The following is a 22,984-nucleotide window of genomic DNA, read 5'->3' as shown; positions in this document are numbered from 1 at the left end:
CAAATCTGTGGTTTTTGACATTTTTTTAGTCTTTTCCATTCATTGAATACTTTATAGTTTACCTTCCATTTCCAAAAACTCTTTAAACACTAATTCCTAGTTATCAACTACATCTATGTTATGTGTATTGTATTTTGTTTATGTAGACCTACTGCATATTTTATAGTTTACTTTTCATATTCAAAAACTCTTCAAAACAATTCCTAGTTATCAACTACATAAACCATTTCAACTCAATCAAGAACTGCCATTACCAAGCAATGATGAAAAATGAAAATAAATCTTCCCAATACCATCCAACTACTGAATTGGTACTATAGGCTACTGTCTACTGAATTTTTTAAATAAAAACTCTACTAATAGCCTCTCAATGATTGACATCTAGTGATTGATACCTGAACTTAGTGTTTATATAGGCTTAAGTCTGGAAACCATTGTCATTATCAAATAGATAAATTAATTGAAATACCATTACAACTAGCACTACACATTTTATTACTTTTAGGCCTAGTAGGCTACTTCTTCGATCAGTTTCAATTTTTTTTAAACATCACTCAAGATGAAAATCCTCCAGATCCCCCTTGAATGTGAGTTACGAGAAAATATAATGTTATAGGACTTTTATTATATTTCTATAGTACTGCAATTCCATATTATTGAACTCACCGTCTTTTTGGCAACGACATATGGCATGACGACTTCATGAACATGAATAAAATTCATATACAACATAAAAATCTTTCAAAACGACAAATTTGATCATAAATAAGTTCTGTAATACAATTTTGAGACACAAGTTGGCGTGTTCTAGATTTATTTCTTCATTGAATATAAAGCTGGCTCGTTGACGTCTAGCACAGTCGTTAGCTGATACAATTAGAATGATTTAAGTTGTTGGTTTAGGAGTAATTTGACAACTACCCACATGTCAAAACAAGACAATGGGCGAAGCTCGTCACATAAATTCGACTAAATTACCAGGGTGGGCCCCGGGCCTACTCTCAAACTAGACAGAATTATGAGGACACCATAATGTCAATGTGAGGAGCCCCGAGAATGGACTCGAATAATTCATCTGAAAAAAAGATTTGAAAAATCTGTTGAACAAAACTGAGGTTCAGAAGGAGTTTGAAACAACTGCTGCAAGCAAGTAGGATGGACTTTTTATGAAAATAGAAACACCTTAGCTACTCCACCCTTTACCTGGCTATAAATTGTTCCTCAATTTGAATAAAGTACATCAAGTTAACTTAATAATAAATCGCATGGAAGCTTAAAGGAGTCAGTTCGAACGAGGCTTTCTTGAGTATTTCAATATGATCCCATTTCTATTGTTATTAAAACTTCTAATTCAACTCCAAAACGTGTAAAGTAGACATGTAACAGGTGGAGTAGAACGCACACTCCCTAATCGATTTGGAAATAGAAATTAGAAAATGTATTTATTCATACGAGTTTTTGAGTTCATCTAGGTAACATTATTTGGCACATTGTGAAATTATATAGGAATACAGTATTCTTTATTAGTCGGAGTTAGGCATTTTTATTCCTCTCTAACACTCAATCTTGAAATTGATTATGAATATAACTGAAATTCTAGTTGTCTTTTTTCAAAGTCAATTTATTTAAAAGGGTACTGAGATTTATATTTTTATTTATATGAAATGCTAGTTATATGTGCAGCTCTCAAATATTTTTATGGAACAGACTTGCTTACTCATAGCTTTCAAATTCGCAATATGAAGTGAATGTGAAAAGAAAATCGCTATACTTTGAATAAAACAAGTTGAAAAAATATCCGTTTGCAAAATTGTGCGAAAATTCCATCTTAATACAAGCACATACAGGTAAGACTGAATATATTCAAATCAAAATCAATTCAAATTAACAACTGCACAACTCTGCATCAACTTGTTTTATTCAGTTAAGAATAGTACAGAGTCTTTAATATTTTCAATAAATATTTCACATTAGAGAACCTTACAATTTTCTTGAGGTGACATGACTGTGTTAGGGAAAAATCATTTGAAAAAGGTGAAGGCTTTGGTTAGGGGGGTTGTCATTGGGTAGCTAGCATCTCTTATCAATCGAATTCCAACTAATCTGAATCACATAAGTGTTTCACAAATAAGTGTTTCCAAGATGGTGGGAGTAGTATCTAGTGTAAGGAAGAGAAATATCGACAGTTGCCAAGTTAAACATCTCCTAGACGAAGTAGCCCTAGAAACTACAACGATTTGGTTTAGAAACCTATGCTATGAAGAGTTGAAGGAAGAGAGAGAGTTAGAGGGAGATCATAATCGAGATACTTTCCAACAGTATACGCACATAGAATGTAAGAAATGATTGGGGCAATTTTAACACCAGTCGAGAGAGTTGTAATAGCCGACAGCACGAGAGGTTAACAACTAACTGCACGCCACCCCGTCGAATATGAAGCTGGCAAGTCGCTCAAACAAAATTTGAATAATGACAAGAAAATAATCACCTACCGGGCGGGAGGCAATGCAGTGCCTACTACCTAATGTCATTTCCAGCTCCACTTTTTCATGCCCTATCAAATAAAAACGGATATCACTTGATATCCAAAAATTACAGACTAACTTACAACCAGGTAACGTTGGATTCTGTCACACCAAACTGGCAGCATTGGTTCAATGGGAAGCATATATGTTATTCAAAAGGAATGCTGACTGTTTAAAGTGAATTCCACTGTAGGCCTTTGTCAAACAACCTAATTCAATGGTGGAGTTGCTGGGAGTTCAGTTTGTAAATTAATCGGTTCAACGCACATGGCCCACACACACACACACATGCACGCAAATGGGTAAGGTGCAATGTGTGGGTATGTTTAATGAGAATTTCATGTCTCCTAATAATAAAGCTGGTAACAAACAAGTTGGAAATTGCGCTCCCATGAGGCTGACAACGTAATGGAAGTTCATGACTTTGGGTCATGCCACTGTTGTAAGGTTGCAAGTGAATTCTACAAAAATATTGTATAAAAGTAGCCTAAATCATGAACGGGAAATATTTCTCTTTATGAATGAATAAGCAGGTGTAACCCGTGCTCCGCAATGACAAATTTACATGAATATTCTTCATTGAAGTTGTAAATTTGTAGCAAGAAATATTGACTCTATTTGGGATGGATGGAACCTTAGACTTCAGAATCTTTATGTAAAAAAATCTGGTGTGGCGCACTCACACAACTTTCCTTGTCGTTATGAAAATTGATCAACTGACGCTAGTGTTCACGCGCAACTCAAGTCTACTATTTATCAAGATCTAAGCCAGCTGGTGACAGGACAATAACGCTGCAGACACACGAAGTCTGCTATCTCTTCATAGTGAATGATTTAATAGAATCAACAGTTGCCAACAGTTTGCAATTTAATAATCTTATTTTCTCGAACTTCGAGCTTATTTTCAATTTTAGGTGAAAATGTTACTGAACATTAATTGTAGAGATTTTCATGCTCAATCTTTTCCACTTGAATTTTTTCATCAAAGCTGTATCTGAAGACTGATAATTGGGAATCTAAAATCGAACTTTGCATAGATGGGGCGCAGCTCCTGAAATTTTTACAGATATGGGACTTGTGGTTGTTGATAGAGCTTATCAATGACTAGTTTAGGTATGAATTTGATCAAAATCGTTGGAGCCGTTTTCGAGAAAATCGCGAAAACCCCTGTTTTTGACAACATTTTCGCCCCCATCTTGAATTGCATTTGATAGAAATTGTTCGTGTCGGATCCTTATAGTGTAAGGACCTTAAGTTCCAAGTTTCAAGTTATTCCGTTAATTGGGAGATGAGATATCGTGTACACCGACACACATACACACACATACAGACCAATACCCAAAAACCACTTTTTTGGACTCAGGGGACCTAGAAACGTATAGAAATTTAGAAATTGAGGTACCTTAATTTTTTTGGAAAGCAATACTTTCCTTACCTATGGTGATAGGGCAAAGAAAGTAACAAGTTGATCAGTTTGGTAGTTCAGGTTCAGATGTGATGATGCGTCTATCAAGATATCCGTATTTTTCCTGCATTGAATCCAAATACATTTTCATAATTCATAGGAATGACAGTAATTTTCGTGATAAAATTATGCCATCGGGACTGCAGTTGAAGGAAACAAACTCCTTCATTCTAAAATATATGAATAGGTACCTTACTTTAGCAATAGTAATGCGATGAATTATCTCCTCTTGATCTATATGAAAAAAATTGCCATATAATATATTTTGTCATATCAAATAGTTAATTGCAGTTATCTGATAGCTACTAGAAACTATATTTTTTATTAGTGAACAGAAAAGACTGGAAATTGACAGAACCACCTGTTGAAAAAATTAAAAAAATAGACGAACATTGATGAAATGGAGATCATTAATGAATAAAAAAACAATAAAACTTGTTAAGAAGTAGTATATTTAAATAAATACTGCGAGAAAATATGTATTAGAAAACTTTGATTCAACTGTATTTTATTCTAAATTTTTGAAAAAATCCTTTATATCTATGACACGAGTCTTGACTTCGGGAGAGTTATCTTGAGTCAGGTCATGAGAAAGATCAGAGAATATTTTGCCAATTTTCTTCAGGTCTTCTTTCCATTCCATGTCTGAAACATAACAAATATCATTTAAAGATTGTGAAAACAAAGATTTTATTGTTTAGAATAAAATTCTATTAAATTTCAATATCAACAGGCAGAGGAAAGACAATAATCAAATCAAATCAATTTATTTTTAATTTGAACAAAAACAATATAGAAAATTTAAATAAGAGAAGCATGATGAATAATATGCTTCAATAGATGAAGGGAGTGGGAATAGATAAAAATTTTGGATTCTTGATAGTCCATGGTCCTTGGCTCACAACAACGCACTAAGTTTGAGGCTGAAGAGGCAGTAATAGAAAATATAAATAAGGAAATATTAATTTTGAGAAACAATTAGTAGAGTAGAGAATTTGACAATAACATTAAAATAAGTTTCTCATTCAGCATAAATGGTTTAGAGAAATTTAATATGAAATTTTCAATTTCGGATTAAAATTGAATATGAATAGTAATTTATCAATTATTAAGAATGGCTCATCACAACATACCTTTTAATCGTTTTCCAAGTGTGATCATAACGTTTAATGCTTCTTTTCTTAGTCTTGTATGTTTAGGTATACCTGTAATCATCAAAATATAATTTTAAAATGATAATTTGAAAATTAAATCGACACAATAGGATATTCAAATCCTATCGAGAATACTCTCAAAAATGAATTAATATTTATTTCGTACCCCTTTGATGAACATGATCTTGTCATGGAAAGTTCAATTCAATTAAAGAAGTTTTATTTATCCTGTACAGTAGTAATTAATCAATTAAATCATGTTTTAGAAAATGGAGTGATAGAAAAATCGTTTTAAGGGAATAGCATAATACTTGTTCAGAAATGAAACAAAATCAATAATAATTTGATATGGTTATAACAAACTAGAAACCAGATGAGCTGTTCAATATAACAAAAATGTTTTTTAAAAATCTAATTTTTTAGATTATATTAGTTTCCATGGACTTTGCAGATTCGACGCCTAGTGAGTTCAAACTTCAATCTATACTTGGGATAAGCAACATCATTTTTATAGCTCTCAGTTTATTGAATTTTGCAGTGAGAATAAACTTTAAAATTAAGTTTGGACTGATTATTAACAGTAGGAGCATAATGTTATTTTATTAGAAAATGTTTTCGAAATTCGGGACAGAGACTGTTTAGGGCTTAGCCTATTGTCCTATCCCAATCATCGTATAAGATTTATGCACCTATCAGTAAATGAATAAATAATTTTGAGATTGAAACTAATATACTTACTTAGAGAATACGAGAGTGCTTCCATAATATGAGAGAGAATCACTTTCAACTCTTTGCTCTCAGTATCATTCAATCCTTTGCCAGAGAGGAGAGTCAGTTTATCGATGTAGTTGATGACCGAAGACATGATAGACACTTGAACGGATCTTGTATTACATTGGAGACAGGATACACATTGCACAATCACCTTCTCTCTATACTGAGCTGCAAACAACAATAAGAAATATTTGAAGAAAAAATAGGAAGAATATTTCTATAGTGAGGTCCACGTTATAATGACAGTATTTGATCAACTTTAGTTTTGCTATCCTTGTCTATCATTCAACAAAGCCGGTGGTACTTTTCTAGGTCCACAATGATGACAATACATTATGTTTTTGACAGTGCAATTTTAATATTTTTACTATTCGATTTTTTGGAATTTAATCTTGTCTTTAGGCATCTTACTTTCTAGATATTTGTTACTTTTTCACCATGCGGTTGCGGGCGCTTTGCCTACGTTTCAAACACATCCGGCATCTTGCCTTTTTCATTGAGCATTGTAGTGTTTCCGTGTCTTTTTGCAATGGTTGCTAGTCGGGTGTGCATCCTGCGCCCGGTCTAAACTTTTCATCTGAATTCATCGGACCTACGAAACGTTTTTAAAGTGTGAATTATTCTTCAAATTAATTCGTTTGTTCTATTCTTCAAGTGTGATTCAATTATTCATCGATTTCTTCACTCATTTACTCTGTTAAACCTTTGATAAACTTTGTCAAAAATTGCAACCTCGTGTGAGCGTTCATCGCTATTTATTTGATATACAGAACATTTTTAAAGTGTGAATTATTCTACAAATTAATTCATTTATTCTATTCTTCAATTGTGATTAAATTATTCATTGATTGCTTCGCATATTGCTCTGATAAACTTTGTCAAAAATTACAACCTCGTGTAGGCTTCAATTGCCATTCTTCTACAATTGGCTTCACCTCGTGAAACTCAAACTTTCAAGTTCATCATCTCTACCGTTTGGAAATCAATCCAAAAATTTCACAACTTGAAGATCAGATTATTCGTTTGGAATTCTACTTGCTCCTGCCTACATTTCCACTGGGGGATTCACCTGCTGTGGTGGACGTTTCCATGCTTGTCATCGCATGGCCAGATCACATCATCGCTTGCTGATGTCCTGTTCCTGTGGGTATTGCGGAGTCATTGCCTGTCTGCCTGGCTGCATCTCTTCAAAATTTTATTCAGGTTATGTAAATCGTTCTATTCAATTTTCATTTACGTATGTGTCATAATTGATTTATTAATGTCTATCTTGACATGCAATTCACTAAGGCCACTGACGCCTATTAATTCATTGGATTTGACAGCTACCCTTGGCTTCACAAGTGATTTTCTGAGGCCACTGACGCCTATATAATTGTATTCAATAGTAGCAACTATTCATTGGATTTGACAGCTACCCTTGGCTTCACAAGTGATTTTCTGAGGCCACTGACGCCTATTAATTCATTGTATTTAACAGCTACCCTTGGCTTTACAAGTGATTCACTAAGGCCACTGACGCCTATATAATTGTATTCAATAGTAGCAACTTTCATTGGATTTGACAGCTACACTTAGCTCTTAAGTGATTTTCCAAGGCCACTGACGCCTAATTATCGTTCGATTGATGTCTATCTTGACATTCAAATCACTGAAGGCCTATGCCGCATATATTTTTATGTATTTACTTATTGAGCGCTATTTACAGCTCATTATTCCTTTGTACTATTGATGTCTATCTTGACATTCAAATCACTGAAGGCCTATGCCGCATATATTTTTATGTATTTTACTTGTTGAGCATTATTTACAGCTTATTGTCATTTTTTAATCAATAATACTGAACCTTACAGCAATAACTTTCATTATAGCACTCAATTTATATTTATTTCAGGTATCATTAATATTACCTTTTCATTTATTGTCAGACTTCAATGGTCATTAATATCATTGACCTAATCTCATTTAAATTTTGTATTTCTCTACCGTGTTATCATGTTGTATTGATCCCAAGATATTTGACTTAATCTACTTACAATTGTTTTTGTATGTGGCCATCTGCCTATTATTATTTTATTGATCCCAAGATATTTGACTCAATGTTTTTTGTATGTGGCCATCTGCCTATTATTATCTTATTATTATTAAATCTTATATTGTTGATTCATTTAGTCTTTTATTGGCGTACTTACCACACTTCAAGCTATCAGTATTTTTATGCACAGAATTCAAAGATTTATTTGTAGGTATTTATACCAACTATCATTCACAGTCCACTGCCCTGACCTTGGATTCTGTCATAAAAATTGGTCCTCCGGCCCGTTCATTTTTTGATCTAGTGTTACCTAGGATAATTGTTAATTTTTATTACCCATTTCTTGGTCCATTGAACCTTAGGGTTTCAGTGACTGTGTGCCTAATAGTCTAGCTTGACGCCAATGATTAGGTCCCACTCTAGAGTATATTTTATTCCATTGTACCTTTATATGTTTATATTGTTTAATATTAAGCATTCACACTCTTGTTTCAAATTTTCAGTACTGGCTGCAACTCAAAGCACGCTGCGACGTGTATGCACCAGCTATCAACTATCTTGTACCCTGAGAGACTGAACCGCACTGAACTGGTCACAGACGGCTATTGCACATTGAGAAAACAACACACGGCAAACTACACCGCCTTGTGAGCTCGCTACTTGACTCGCCGCACAGCAAGCTTGATACAACTTGCCTCAAACGCACAGGCGTGCCTCTGCGTACTGGACCAGCGCCCAAAGTTGCTTATTGGCGCAGCAATCGCATTGCTACAGTGCAGCATCGTTTCATTCACTCAGGTTTTTCTGTTAGTTTTTAAGCATGTCTGATCATGAGGAAGATTCACTTCCTGAGCCTTCTGCTCTTTCCAATGCAAGAGACAATTTACACCACGAAATAGATTGGTTCATAACCAGCTATAGCGATTATGTTGTGGACACTGAAGCCACTTATTATCAATTGTTGACTGTCAAAAACGAACTAGGTTCACTTAGAATTAAGTATGATAAGATACATCAACAACTATGGAATTCAGAGTTGCAAGCACAAGACACTTCAACTCATTTTGAGATACTTAATAAGTTTATCTCCATTACCTCTAAGGCAAACACTGCATTAACTGCTTTTGAAAGCAGACAACGCATCAATGAGGCAACTGCTGGTGCTTCCCAGCGGCCAACATCTCAAAACTCACCTTTGGCAAATTTTCAGTTGCCTCAGATTCCGCTTCCACGCTTCAATGGGGAGCTTTCAAAATGGCAAGCATTCTCAAGTGCTTTTACTAATATTATTGGTAATCAAGATAATATTAATGATTCATTGAAATTTTTCTATCTTTGTCAATCACTCAGTGGTGAAGCTCTTGCTAGAGTGGAACACATTGAAGCTGACGAAAATGGTTTTCAGCTTGCATGGAACCTCTTAAGGGAGAGGTATGACAACAAGAGATTAATTGCTGCCAGGCACGTCACGGCAATTGAATCTCCGCCTACCATAAAGCGTAACTGTCCGCAATCATTACGGGCATTCATTGACTTTTGCAAGTCCCACATTACCGTGCTCGAAGCGCTTCAACTTGGATTCCAAATCAAGGACTTATTGTACATGCACAAAATGTTGTTGCAGTTGGATACTGCTACTGTTCGAGAATGGGAAAAGAGTGTTGGTATACACGACATTCCCACCATTGATAAATTTTGGAATTTTTTGGAATCACAATGCAAAATCATGGAAGCTGTTGCTTCAAGCTCAGCTAACCATCATCAAGGAAATGTACAGCAAAGTACATCCAACTTGGTTGGTGCTCATAGCAAGCCGAAGTTCAATCAAAATCAATCGAATGTTCAAGCTAGGATGCAGGTTACTACCTCTTCTATGTCACCTTGTAGTTTTTGTAATTCTGTTGGTCATTTTCCAAATCATTGTAATGAATTATTGAAGTTACAGGTTACTGATCGTTGGAATGCTGTCCGTGACAAAAGGTTATGTTATAATTGCCTCAAGCCTTTCGCACCCAATCATGTTTGTTTGGACAAATCGTGTACACTTTGTGGCAAGAGTCACCACACTGTTCTTCACAGGTCGTATCCTCAATCACGGGACACTCAGCCTACTTCTAAGGATAAGGTAACTTCAAAAGTTATTCATTCTCAATCTTTTGCTCCCTCCAAGGGTAAGAATGCTGTTTTGAATTCCGTCATGGTTCAGAATGTGGAAACAACTAAGCAAGCTGTTTCTCATGCAGAACAGCCTCAGAAGAACTCTCATGTCACAATGAGCTCCACTTCGTCTCTGTGTTTGCAACAGCAATCAACTGTCGCCTTGTTACCTACTGCTGAAGTTTTGGTTCAATCTTCTAGTGGGGAATTTATTAAAGCAACTGCGCTTTTAGATTCTTGCTCTGATTGTAATTTGATGTCAACTAGGTTGGCTGAAAAATTGTCACTTGCTGCTTTGTATTCTGACACTTTGATTCATAGTGTAGGTGAGAATAAGACCAAATCATCTATTTCTCATTCAGTTTGCTTGTCTTCATCTGATCGTTCGTGGTCGGTTGAAGAAAATTGTATTGTAGTTGATAGCATATCATCTAATGTTCCTAGTGTGAACATCGATCTTTCCAAAATTTCAATTCCTGTTGAACTCAAATTAGCGGATCCATTGTTTGATCAGTCTAAACCTGTAGATTTGTTACTTGGTGCTGGCATATTTGCATCTGTTCTTCAGCCTGGTAAATTATATCTAGCTCAAAACGCTCCCATCCTTCAGAAAACCAGTCTAGGTTGGGTCATATTTGGTTCTTGTAAGACCATTTGTCCTATTGTAGCACCTCGTTTGTGCCTCCCTGCTTCGCCTGTGGCCACTCCCCGTAAGGTCATGTCGAATTTTCTAACTTCAAATGATGTCTCTCATCAATTAGAGAAATTTTGGAAGCTGGAAGAAATCTCTCCTCTACTTCCTCCCTCACCTGAGGTTTTGAAACTTGAGAAGCACTACACAACCACTACCACGCGTCTTGAAGACGGACGGTTTATGGTCACTCTTCCCAAAAAGGATAATTTCCACTCATTGGGTCATTCCCGATTTCAAGCATTGAACCGATTTCATTCATTAGAAAAACGGTTATCATCAAATGTTGAGTTAAAAACTCAATACACAGCTTTCATGGAAGAATATCAACAGTTGAATCACATGTCACCAGTGCCTCCAGCACCGGATAATGAAAAATGCTACTTCATTCCTCATCACTCGGTTTTTAAACCTGATTCGACCACTACAAAATTACGTGTAGTATTTGACGCTTCTGCTAAGTCTACCACTGGAACATCGCTTAATGAAGTATTGTATGTTGGTCATACAGTTCAGCCTGAACTGTTCGATATAGTTTTGCGCTTTCGCACATATCAAATAGCCTTCATTGCGGACATTACTAAAATGTACCGTCAAATCTTAGTCCATCCCTCTGACCGTAACCTTCAGAGAATATTTTGGAGATCTGATGCTACTCTACCCATTCAAGAATTCACCTTGAATACTGTAAGTTGCGGCACTTCGCCGGCGGCTTTCTTAGCTACACGTACGCTTCATCAATTGGCCAATCTTGATATGGCACCCAACTCTGCTGTAGCTAATGTCATTAAAAATCACTTTTACGTTGATGACCTTATTTCTGGTTCTTCTTCGGTTTCAGAAGCTAAACATTTAGTTCAACAATTGATCAGCACATTGGCTCAGGGTGGTTTCGAGCTTAGGAAATGGTTGTCTAACTCGCCTGAAGTTCTCGCTACTATTCCTTCTGATCTGCTTGAAGCAAACACTTCCAAACCGTTGTCTAATTTCAATGATAGTGTGGTCAAGGCACTAGGCCTCATTTGGAACTCCACTCTAGACGTCTTGACTATTTCCTCTAATGTTGCTGATGTATTGCATAAAACATCTTTCACTAAAAGAGAGCTTCTCTCTTGCATTTCAAGCATATTCGATCCATTAGGTTTGATTTCTCCTGTGGTCATTTTACCCAAAACACTTTTTCAAAAACTCTGGTTATTAAAGATTGATTGGGATCAAAAAATTCTGCAAGATCTGTTGGAAACTTGGTTGAAAATTCTGCATGAATTGCCGAACATTGTTAACATATCACTTCCGTGTTGTGTGTTATCAAAGGACTCTGATGCCTCGCTTGAATTGCATGGCTTCGCCGATGCTAGTCTCACTGCTTACGGCGCCTGTATTTACGTCAGAAGCACCTCTCTCGGTAGCAGTCAAACTAGGTTGCTCACTTCCAAGTCCCGCATTGCCTCTTTGAACCCAGTTCTCTCTGTTCCCAGATTAGAACTACAGGCAGCTCTGCTACTTTCACGTCTTGTGAATAAGGTTTTAAAGGCTTCAAATCTTACTTTTTCTAATGTGTATTTGTGGACTGACTCGAAAACAGTCTGTGACTGGTTAAGAGCCCCTCCTGATTGTTCTAATATTTTTGTAGCTGTACGCATCTCTGAAATTCAGAATTCAACGTTTAACTTTCATTGGAATCATGTTCGTACTAGTAACAATCCTGCTGATTTGATATCTCGAGGTTGTACACCCAATCAGCTGGCCGCTAGTCATCTGTGGTGGAATGGTCCTTCATGGCTATCTATGCCGAATAGTTCTTGGGATTCTTTCTCTAGCAATGTTGCTATTTCTCAATCAGTTCAGGTATTAGCTACTACTTCTTCTCATAATGATGTTATTTCAGGTATAATCAATAGTCACTCCACCTATCACAAAATCGTTCGTACAACGGCGTATGTTCTACGGTTCATTCATAATTGTAGAAAACAAAATTCAGTCACTCCGTGCTTTGGTCAATTAGCTATCTCTGAAATTTCAGAAGCTGAAAATTGTATCTTCAAATCTATTCAAGAAGAAGTTTTCTCTGCCGAACTTAAAGCATTGCGTCAAAATCAGGAGCTATTGCCTAATAGTTCTATTAAAGCCTTGTCACCATTCATTCACTCAGATTCTCTGCTCAGAGTTGGTGGACGTTTGCAAAATGCAAATGCTTCATTTGATTACAAACATCAAATATTGTTGCCTAGCAATCACAAATTCACTTGTGCATTGATTGTTGCTCACCATCGTCGTCTAAGTCATGCTGGGGTGCAGGCCACCATGGCCAGTGTAAGACAACGATTTTGGTTTCCCTCCACCCGTCGCACCATCAAAAGTGTATTGCGGCATTGCATATTGTGTTTTCGCTTTTCGGCTCTTCGCTCTGAGCAAATCATGGGTAGTTTACCAGCGGCCTGCGTTCAGGCTAACTTTCCCTTTTATAACTGTGGTTTGGATTACGCAGGTCCTATTTCCATCCGTGTAGGCGGCCCCAAATCTCGTACTTTTTCTAAAGCATACTTGTCGCTGTTTGTGTGTATGGTAACTAGTGCCGTTCATATTGAAATTGTCTCGGAACTTACTTCCAAGGCATTTATTGCCGCTCTGATTCGTTTTCCTGCTCGTCGTGGCATTCCGCATTCCATTTTTTCGGACAACGCCACAACTTTCGTTGGTGCCAACAATGAGCTACGTGAGCTCCACGAATTTTTGTCCTCTGATCGTCTCAAATCAGATATTCATGACACTATGTCTGTACTCAACATCCAATGGCACTTCATTCCCCCTCGGGCTCCGCACTTCGGTGGACTCTGGGAGAATGCGGTAAAAAACTTCAAACACATATTCCGTGTAGTTACATTCAACAAGGTATTTAACTTTGAAGAAACCTGTACTCTTGCTGCTCAGGTCGAGGCCATCTTGAATTCGCGCCCTCTTGTTCCCTTGTCGGAAGATCCACATGATCTTGCCTACTTGTCTCCAGGTCATTTTTTGATTGGACGTCCACTTATGTCATTACCCTTCTTGCCGCCTAACACCAAACACATTGATCATCGTTCACGTTGGTATCAACTTGCTGTTTCCATCCAGAAAAAAGGCAAATGGTTAAACAGTTGTGAAAATTTGAAGGTCGGTACGGTTGTCATCTTGAAGGATCCTGGTTCCACGCAGTCCACTTGGAAGCTGGCGCGCATTACTGAAGTTTATCCCAGTAAGGACGACAAGGTTCGTGTTGTCACTGTTCTCACTCCCTCTGAGAGCTATTTCGAGTTTAGCACCTCTTCCCATTGATGAGGATTCTAGTTAATTCCCTTGCTCTTATGGTTCATGTTGTATTTTCAGGTTTCATTGTTTTTTCCCCTGGTTCTCTGGGGCCCAGTTTTCAATTTCCAATTGCCTTACCAGATTTTACATATTTCTTACTTTTTCTTATTGTGCCATACCCCCGTATGACACAAGGGGCCCAGTTTATGTAAAATCTGAGAAAGCATTTATTGGAACGGTTCCACTTGTTACTCATTCCGCTACTACGTAGACATCATGTCATTTTGTCTGTCTGCGCTGACCAGTGACGTCACAGTCAAGGTTCGCGGTACTGCTTTAGTCAAGTTGGTTTTCTATACTTTTATTCATACTTTTTCGTCGGATTATTTGCCATTGCAATTTTAATATTTTTACTATTCGATTTTTTGGAATTTAATCTTGTCTTTAGGCATCTTACTTTCTAGATATTTGTTACTTTTTCACCATGCGGTTGCGGGCGCTTTGCCTACGTTTCAAACACATCCGGCATCTTGCCTTTTTCATTGAGCATTGTAGTGTTTCCGTGTCTTTTTGCAATGGTTGCTAGTCGGGTGTGCATCCTGCGCCCGGTCTAAACTTTTCATCTGAATTCATCGGACCTACGAAACGTTTTTAAAGTGTGAATTATTCTTCAAATTAATTCGTTTGTTCTATTCTTCAAGTGTGATTCAATTATTCATCGATTTCTTCACTCATTTACTCTGTTAAACCTTTGATAAACTTTGTCAAAAATTGCAACCTCGTGTGAGCGTTCATCGCTATTTATTTGATCTACAGAACATTTTTAAAGTGTGAATTATTCTACAAATTAATTCATTTATTCTATTCTTCAATTGTGATTAAATTATTCATCGATTGCTTCGCATATTGCTCTGATAAACTTTGTCAAAAATTACAACCTCGTGTAGGCTTCAATTGCCATTCTTCTACAATTGGCTTCACCTCGTGAAACTCAAACTTTCAAGTTCATCATCTCTACCGTTTGGAAATCAATCCAAAAATTTCACAACTTGAAGATCGGATTATTCGTTTGGAATTCTACTTGCTCCTGCCTACATTTCCACTGGGGGATTCACCTGCTGTGGTGGACGTTTCCATGCTTGTCATCGCATGGCCAGATCACATCATCGCTTGCTGATGTCCTGTTCCTGTGGGTATTGCGGAGTCATTGCCTGTCTGCCTGGCTGCATCTCTTCAAAATTTTATTCAGGTTATGTAAATCATTCTATTCAATTTTCATTTACGTATGTGTCATAATTGATTTATTAATGTCTATCTTGACATGCAATTCACTAAGGCCACCGACGCCTATTAATTCATTGGATTTGACAGCTACCCTTGGCTTTACAAGTGATTCACTGAGGCCACTGACGCCTATATAATTGTATTCAATAGTAGCAACTATTCATTGGATTTGACAGCTACCCTTGGCTTCACAAGTGATTTTCTGAGGCCACCGACGCCTATTAATTCATTGTATTTAACAGCTACCCTTGGCTTTACAAGTGATTCACTAAGGCCACTGACGCCTATATAATTGTATTCAATAGTAGCAACTTTCATTGGATTTGACAGCTACACTTAGCTCTTAAGTGATTTTCCAAGGCCACTGACGCCTAATTATCGTTCGATTGATGTCTATCTTGACATTCAAATCACTGAAGGCCTATGCCGCATATATTTTTATGTATTTACTTATTGAGCGCTATTTACAGCTCATTATTCCTTTGTACTATTGATGTCTATCTTGACATTCAAATCACTGAAGGCCTATGCCGCATATATTTTTATGTATTTTACTTGTTGAGCATTATTTACAGCTTATTGTCATTTTTTAATCAATAATACTGAACCTTACAGCAATAACTTTCATTATAGCACTCAATTTATATTTATTTCAGGTATCATTAATATTACCTTTTCATTTATTGTCAGACTTCAATGGTCATTAATATCATTGACCTAATCTCATTTAAATTTTGTATTTCTCTACCGTGTTATCATGTTGTATTGATCCCAAGATATTTGACTTAATCTACTTACAATTGTTTTTGTATGTGGCCATCTGCCTATTATTATTTTATTTACCCAAGATATTTGACTTAATCTACTTACAATTGTTTTTGTATGTGGCCATCTGCCTATTATTATTTTATTGATCCCAAGATATTTGACTCAATGTTTTTTGTATGTGGCCATCTGCCTATTATTATCTTATTATTATTAAATCTTATATTGTTGATTCATTTAGTCTTTTATTGGCGTACTTACCACACTTCAAGCTATCAGTATTTTTATGCACAGAATTCAAAGATTTATTTGTAGGTATTTATACCAACTATCATTCACAGTCCACTGCCCTGACCTTGGATTCTGTCAATGGGACTTGTGGCAGTTGATAGAGCTTATCGATGACTATTCTAGGTATAACTTTAATCAAAATCGTTGGAGCCGTTTTCGAGAAAATCGCGAAAAACTTTGTTTTTGACAACATTTTCGCCATTTTAGCTGCCATCTTGAATCGCATTTGATCGAAATTGTTCGTGTCGGATCCTTATTGTGTAAGGACCTTAAGTTCCAAATTTCAAGTCATTCCGTTGATTGGGAGATGAGATATCGTGTACACAGACGCACATACACTCATACACACACACACACACACACATACAGACCAATACCCAAAAACCAATTTTTTGGACTCAGGGGACCTTGAAACGTATAGAAATTTAGAAATTGGGGTACCTTAATTTTTTTCGGAAAGCAATACTTACCTTACCTATGGTAATAGGGCAAGGAAAGTAAAAAATAGGAAGAATATTTCTACTGAAGCAAATGTTACACAAGATCAAAAAATTAACAAAAAATACATTCAATATTCAATTACATGACAGAAATTCCTAAATTGACAGATGTATATTTAGGTTTCAATTTTATTAATCGGAACGAATGTAATTATATTCAAACAGGGAAAACTTGTGATTGCTTTATTCTATCAATTGAAGTTTTTGGAAGAAGCCTAGAATAGAATGGAAGATGTTTTAATTTTATTAGAAAAATAAATAGAATACAATAATAGTACTTTTTTAGAAATACAAAAACACTTCATTACGTTCATAAAAAATATAATAATTTGCAACAAACCTTTTCACTTGAAATAAAAGAGAAATGACTAAATAATGAGAACTTATTTTTAAGACTCCATAAATTTACATAGAATGAGATGATTACCTCATAGATAATTATTTTGAAAAGAACTTAATATTCTTAAAAAATATAAATTACAAAGTACAAAAATAAACGTATAGATTACAAATGAATAAAAATTTACGATTCTTAAAAGTAGACAGTAGTGTTATAAGATGTAAGCACAGTAGCCAATTAGGTGAATGACGTCAGCGCCATCAAATGCTACTCTTATTAAAAAATTTATAGTAATTTCACAGAAAAACAGATTATTAAATTATGTGGAATAACGTTAGTTATACTTAAAATTTATTCCATTAACCTCTACCGACTTCTTATGATAGAATGGATGTGATATGATTCTAATTTTATAAGCTTCGAATTCAAACTTTGATATGATTCAAATTAAAATTCATCATTAATTGAATATATTGACATATATACTGAAAAAGGAATTATTTTTATTTCATTGATACCTTGAGTCTTCTCATTCTGGGGCCAGGCTTTGCCCAAAGTTTCAAAAGCAGCTTCTCTTAATGCGGTATGTTCTTTTTTGTTATCATCATCCACATCATCCATAGAATCGTCTCCCTTCTCTGCTCCCTGTTGAATAAAAAATAGATACCATATTGTGGTTGCAAAGAATTTATAAATGTGACAAAGGAATTATTTTTGAATAGTCGTTAAAGTATTATGGATTCAAACTTAAAACTATAAAATAAATAAATGTATAAATATAATATTATGAACCCTTTTTATAGTCAAGATTCAAATCACATCAAGTTTCATTCAATGACATTACTTACAAAAAAAAATACATTTCACTGTTCATATTACAGATCATTGAATACATAGTTTCAGAATGTATATAAAATGTATACATAGTTTCAAAACCTCAAAATATGTTTCTGAGTATTATTAATTTTTATTTCTGAATATTTTTTATTTATCATACGTTCGTGTGTACGGACTATGGAAACTATCATGATCTATTTCAAGATAATTGCTTTTTAATTTTTTTGAAATATTTATGAGATTATTTTCAATTTGATTCAGTGATAGGCTGTTTTACTTTTTCAGTTATCAAATCCTATGAATTAAAAAACTATCACTCACCTTTCCAAGAATTTCTTCGACAAGGATGTAAATTTCTTCAAATTTATCAACATTGAGAGCTTCTACAATGACTCCAATAGTGATTAACGCTTGCTTTCTGTACAAGAGATTTGATTTTTTGCATTCCTTGAGCACGTCTCTTGTGATAGTTTCAACTTTGTTCGAGTCTTTCAATGTTCTGAAAAATGGAAAATTTATTGAATAATATTCAACAATGTACAAAAATAATTGTGTCAAAATGTAGACTGTAAGTAATATTAGTTGATAATATTCATCACTTGGATAAAAGGATAGATTCATTACTAGGTTACCTAGTTTATACAAACAACCTATACAACCTAAAAACAATCTATACAGTGTATTAATAAGAATTATTATAAAATTAATAAATGTAACGAAAAACAATCTATGCAGTGAATTAGTAAGAATATTAAAAAATTATGAAATGAGAGTTTCCTTGAGTTTTTAGATGTCAGCTAAAATTGAATTTCACAGCTACAGTAGCTGAAATAGCTATTCGGTTGAATACCTGAATCAGCTACAATAGAAGTGGATTGAAAAAACATCAATTTCATAAACTTCGACAGAAAGTGAGATTCAGAAAGTTTCAAACTGATTAAAGTTAGATTTCTGAAGATGGACTCATTAGTCAATTTTGACCACTTTCTAGTTAATAGTTTATTTATGATTTGTAGGCTAAATTAATAGATATTGTGTCATTAATAATATTCAAAAGAGATTGTATTGATTGACGTATGCCAATTATCTATATGCTACATAACCAATGAATAGAGTCTGACAAGTCTTGGAAAATTTATTGATGGATATTTTAACCGAAAAACACACTTCAGCTCTTACACATCCCATTGGAGTTAAGGTAATAATTATAATATCGAGTGACCAGGCTGGCGTCAGAGAGTTAACTGATCAATTAAGGTATAACATTTTTATTTATAATTCTGGTTATATATTTTGTAATATCTTTTATAATTTTGTTTTTCAATAATCACCCTTGTTCTCTTCTTCAAATAAAGTTGAATCTTCATCCATTTTTCAGTTATCATTTTCTTTTGACTTTCTGCATTACTCAAATGTAGATTCACGTACGTATAATTTCCGAGTTTTTTAAATTATCAAATAAATAAGTAAGCAGATGGTAAGCATTTTCCATCTAGCTGTTTACCCTGATGTCAATATTTGCAGTAGCAGAAGTCTTCGGGGTGAATTACAGCATTTATTTTGGATTTTCGTTTAATAATAATAAATAAGTAAGCAGTATTAGTGTAAAACTTATTGTTCCCTTATGACATTTATTATATTCATCCAACAGTTATGGAAAAAAGTTCACTTACGGACAATTAGTACAGAATGTGGCCAGGGCGGTCAATATGTGCTCTTTGCCATCCCACGTACGACCTTGAAGTGCCTGGACTAGAAGATCAACCACTCTGTCTTGTTTTGTTTGGTCAATCGATTTCCCTATTTTCTCAGCTATGGTTTTCATAGCTCGTGCTGACTGGAAACAAACAGATAAACAGAGATAGAGAGTTTTAAATCCTGATCGGAATAATTCATTTAATAGAATGTTATGTTGATTAGCAAGCAACTATTATTCCTCAAAAATCTAATGGAACTGATGCAATTTATTTAATATCTTACAGTTGAATCAAATCAGAATGCCTTATTATCATCTTTATACAGTGATACAGGCGCTTTCAGATCTCATTACATAAATGATTCAATAATTTCATACAAGCCAAATGCATTCAATTCATTTATCATTCACATTCATACATTCAAGAGTTCTTCGTTACCAAGTTATACAGGTAGAAATATTTCGCAAAAATAAACAAATCGAGTGAAATGAAGACTTGCTGGACTCGTCAGAAGATAAATTGAGATAATAATTCAGTCAACTATTGTGGTTTTCAAATCTGGGATGGTCCTGAAATATAGCTGCTGGGTAGTTTCTGCTGAATACTGCGAATTTTTTTATTTTAATTGATTTTTGAAAATGTGTTGTGAAGATGTCTGTCTAATGATGTACTAGTTGTTTATTAATATTGCTTTTATCCAGAGAAATTCAATACGATACGTTTCAGAGCCGTATATCTATTAGTTTTTGTGATACGTAATCTAAAACTTTGTTATCAGGCGTGAAGGAACCACTCTTTAGAGAAAGTGGTTGAGACGACTGATATTGTATTTGTGAATTATTGACCGAACGTAGTGAGGTCCATGTTTTAACTTGGATTTTCTTTTGTCTGTCTGTCTGTAACGCGTTTACGATCAAACGCATTGATAGAATTCGATGATATTTGACAGGAATATTCCTTTTTCAACTGCGCGTCGATGTATACAAGGTTTTTTGAAATTTTGCATTTTAAGGATAATAAGAAAAGAAAAGGAATTCCTCCATACTCTGATATCACTATATCATCTACTCTGAAGATAGGATTAATATTGGACTATAGAATTATTCATAATCAATCAGCTGACAAGTGGATTATTCATTGCATGCATTACACAGATGTCTGGCCATGTCTATTTCTATAAGGTAGGGTTTCAATATTTTTTATGATGCGTGCCCATCAGTATCAATATTCTCACATTTGAAAAAAAAATAATAGGTGATTGAAAATAGAATAAAAAATGATTAAATGAAACTAAATAATGCTGAAGAAATTATAATATTCTTGCTTGAAAAAAATTGATTTAGAAAAATAGAAAAATATTTGATTTCTAGAAAAATAGTTGAGAAATATTTTTATCAAATAGAAAGATTATCACTGAACTGGATAAATTATCATATGGGATACAAATTCAAACGTGAACTGAGTTTATTAACATAAGTGAGTTTTTGATCTTGGAAAAAACAAATAACAGTTTTTAAGAGTAAATTATGATTCAACTGAATCAACTAGAACAGGTGACTATATGCCTAAAAAAATATTTTATAATATCAGTGACATCAGATACTTGTGAATGAGAAAACTGCTTGAGGTCTACTGTTCACAGAACTACTAGTTGATAAGGTTCAACTGAATCCATATGAAACTGACCTGAGCCCTGACAGGCCAAGACGATGACTGAAGTGTGTCTTCCAGGAGCTGTAGAACATCATCGACGTATTTCAGCAACCCATCTGTACCTCCAGAGACCTCCAGCCACATGTCTTCCCAAACATTCTCATCACTCAGCGGTGCAAATATCAAATAGAGTATAGTCTAAGAACTTTGATAGGGATGCTTGAAAGTTTAATTCAAAATAACTACTGATATTCTTATATTATTTCATTTCAGACACTTGATAATGAGATATATATATATATATATATATTATATATATATATATATATATATATATATATATATATATATATACCCGAAATTAGTCGTGTCTGAAATAAAATATTATACAACGATACTAGTAGTTCTTTGCAATTGAAATATAGAATTTATGAATAAATTCGGTTGAATAATTCATACAATAATGATAAGATCAACAACAATTTATAATCGTCTGATTCAAAGAATATCTATTTTCTTTCATTATAAGAATTGAAATAAAATCTAATGAACATATTTGTGAAAATAAAACAGAATGACAATAGATGAAATCTGAATATCATCAGTGATATGCCAATAATGATCTCAACTACTCTATTAATGGAGAAGATTTTGTTAGTCAACAAGAGAAATTCAAATTATTGTTTCTGAACCTAGAATATTATTCATTCATAATTATCTTATTGAAGGACAAATCTTTATTATTCTAAAAATAATGATGTTTTATAACCAAACAACTACTGTATCACCAAGAAACATTGATTGATTTATTTCATTCAATCACCAGTTCGATCACTTGAAATGATTGAGAGAGAAAAATAAGCGAACCCTAAACTCTAAAGCATTTCTTCACCGAATTTAGGTTAAAAACGCTTCGAGATAAAGCTGAGTATTAACTTTCCATGACACTGCACATTATTTTATAGTCCAATTTTATTTTGTGGAGTTTTACAATCTTTAGAAATTAGATGAGAAATATCACTTCATACGCCACTTCAAATATCAAATATCACTTCAGATCATTTAGATTTTGGATAATAAATCAATTTATCGGGAATAAAATTACCATTTTTATCAGTCTTTGTATGCATTGCAAAGAAAACTAATGGAAGAATTGTTTCGGCTCTAGCCTTGGCTTCTTCCTGATGATTTTGTACCAGAGAATGGAATGCTAGGCCAACTGCCTGTCGTATGTTATCATCTGAAACAAATATAGTACATCATTCAAAGAACAAGATAAATATTTCTAAAAATAAAAAAGTCTTCAATTTTTTTCATGCGCATTGTATTTGCAATACAAATACATTATTTATTGATGTTGAGCTTTAATGATTGTATGAAAGTATGGTTTCCATGTCCTATTGAACGTGAAACTAACAACATAGATTTTTCAGAAAGAAGAAAAACATAAGATTTTTAGAAAAATAAGATTTAGTTGGTTCGACAATGCTTCAATGGATTAATAATTAATATCGGGGCACCGAGCTTC

General features: G+C 34.5%; 1 protein-coding gene across 1 annotated transcript in view; it reads right to left on the bottom strand.

Moving 5' to 3' along the window:
• Positions 1–4,423: 4,423 nt before the first annotated feature.
• Positions 4,424–22,984, bottom strand: part of LOC111064486 (proteasome adapter and scaffold protein ECM29) — a 71,003-nt gene continuing 52,442 nt past the window's right edge. The window contains exons 30-38 of the mRNA XM_039443902.1: positions 22,562–22,696; positions 22,478–22,488; positions 21,490–21,654; positions 19,780–19,943; positions 18,428–18,605; positions 17,788–17,914; positions 5,883–6,086; positions 5,124–5,195; positions 4,424–4,635 (exon numbers count right to left, since the gene is read on the bottom strand). Of these exons, the coding sequence (XP_039299836.1) occupies positions 4,499–4,635; positions 5,124–5,195; positions 5,883–6,086; positions 17,788–17,914; positions 18,428–18,605; positions 19,780–19,943; positions 21,490–21,654; positions 22,478–22,488; positions 22,562–22,696 (1,193 nt within the window). The 3' untranslated portion in view covers positions 4,424–4,498. The remainder of the gene's footprint in view (positions 4,636–5,123; positions 5,196–5,882; positions 6,087–17,787; positions 17,915–18,427; positions 18,606–19,779; positions 19,944–21,489; positions 21,655–22,477; positions 22,489–22,561; positions 22,697–22,984) is intronic.

Source organism: Nilaparvata lugens, chromosome 1 (assembly GCF_014356525.2).
Source record: "Nilaparvata lugens isolate BPH chromosome 1, ASM1435652v1, whole genome shotgun sequence".
NCBI classification, from domain to species: Eukaryota; Metazoa; Arthropoda; class Insecta; order Hemiptera; family Delphacidae; genus Nilaparvata; species Nilaparvata lugens.
This window is presented reverse-complemented; position numbering and strand designations above follow the sequence as displayed.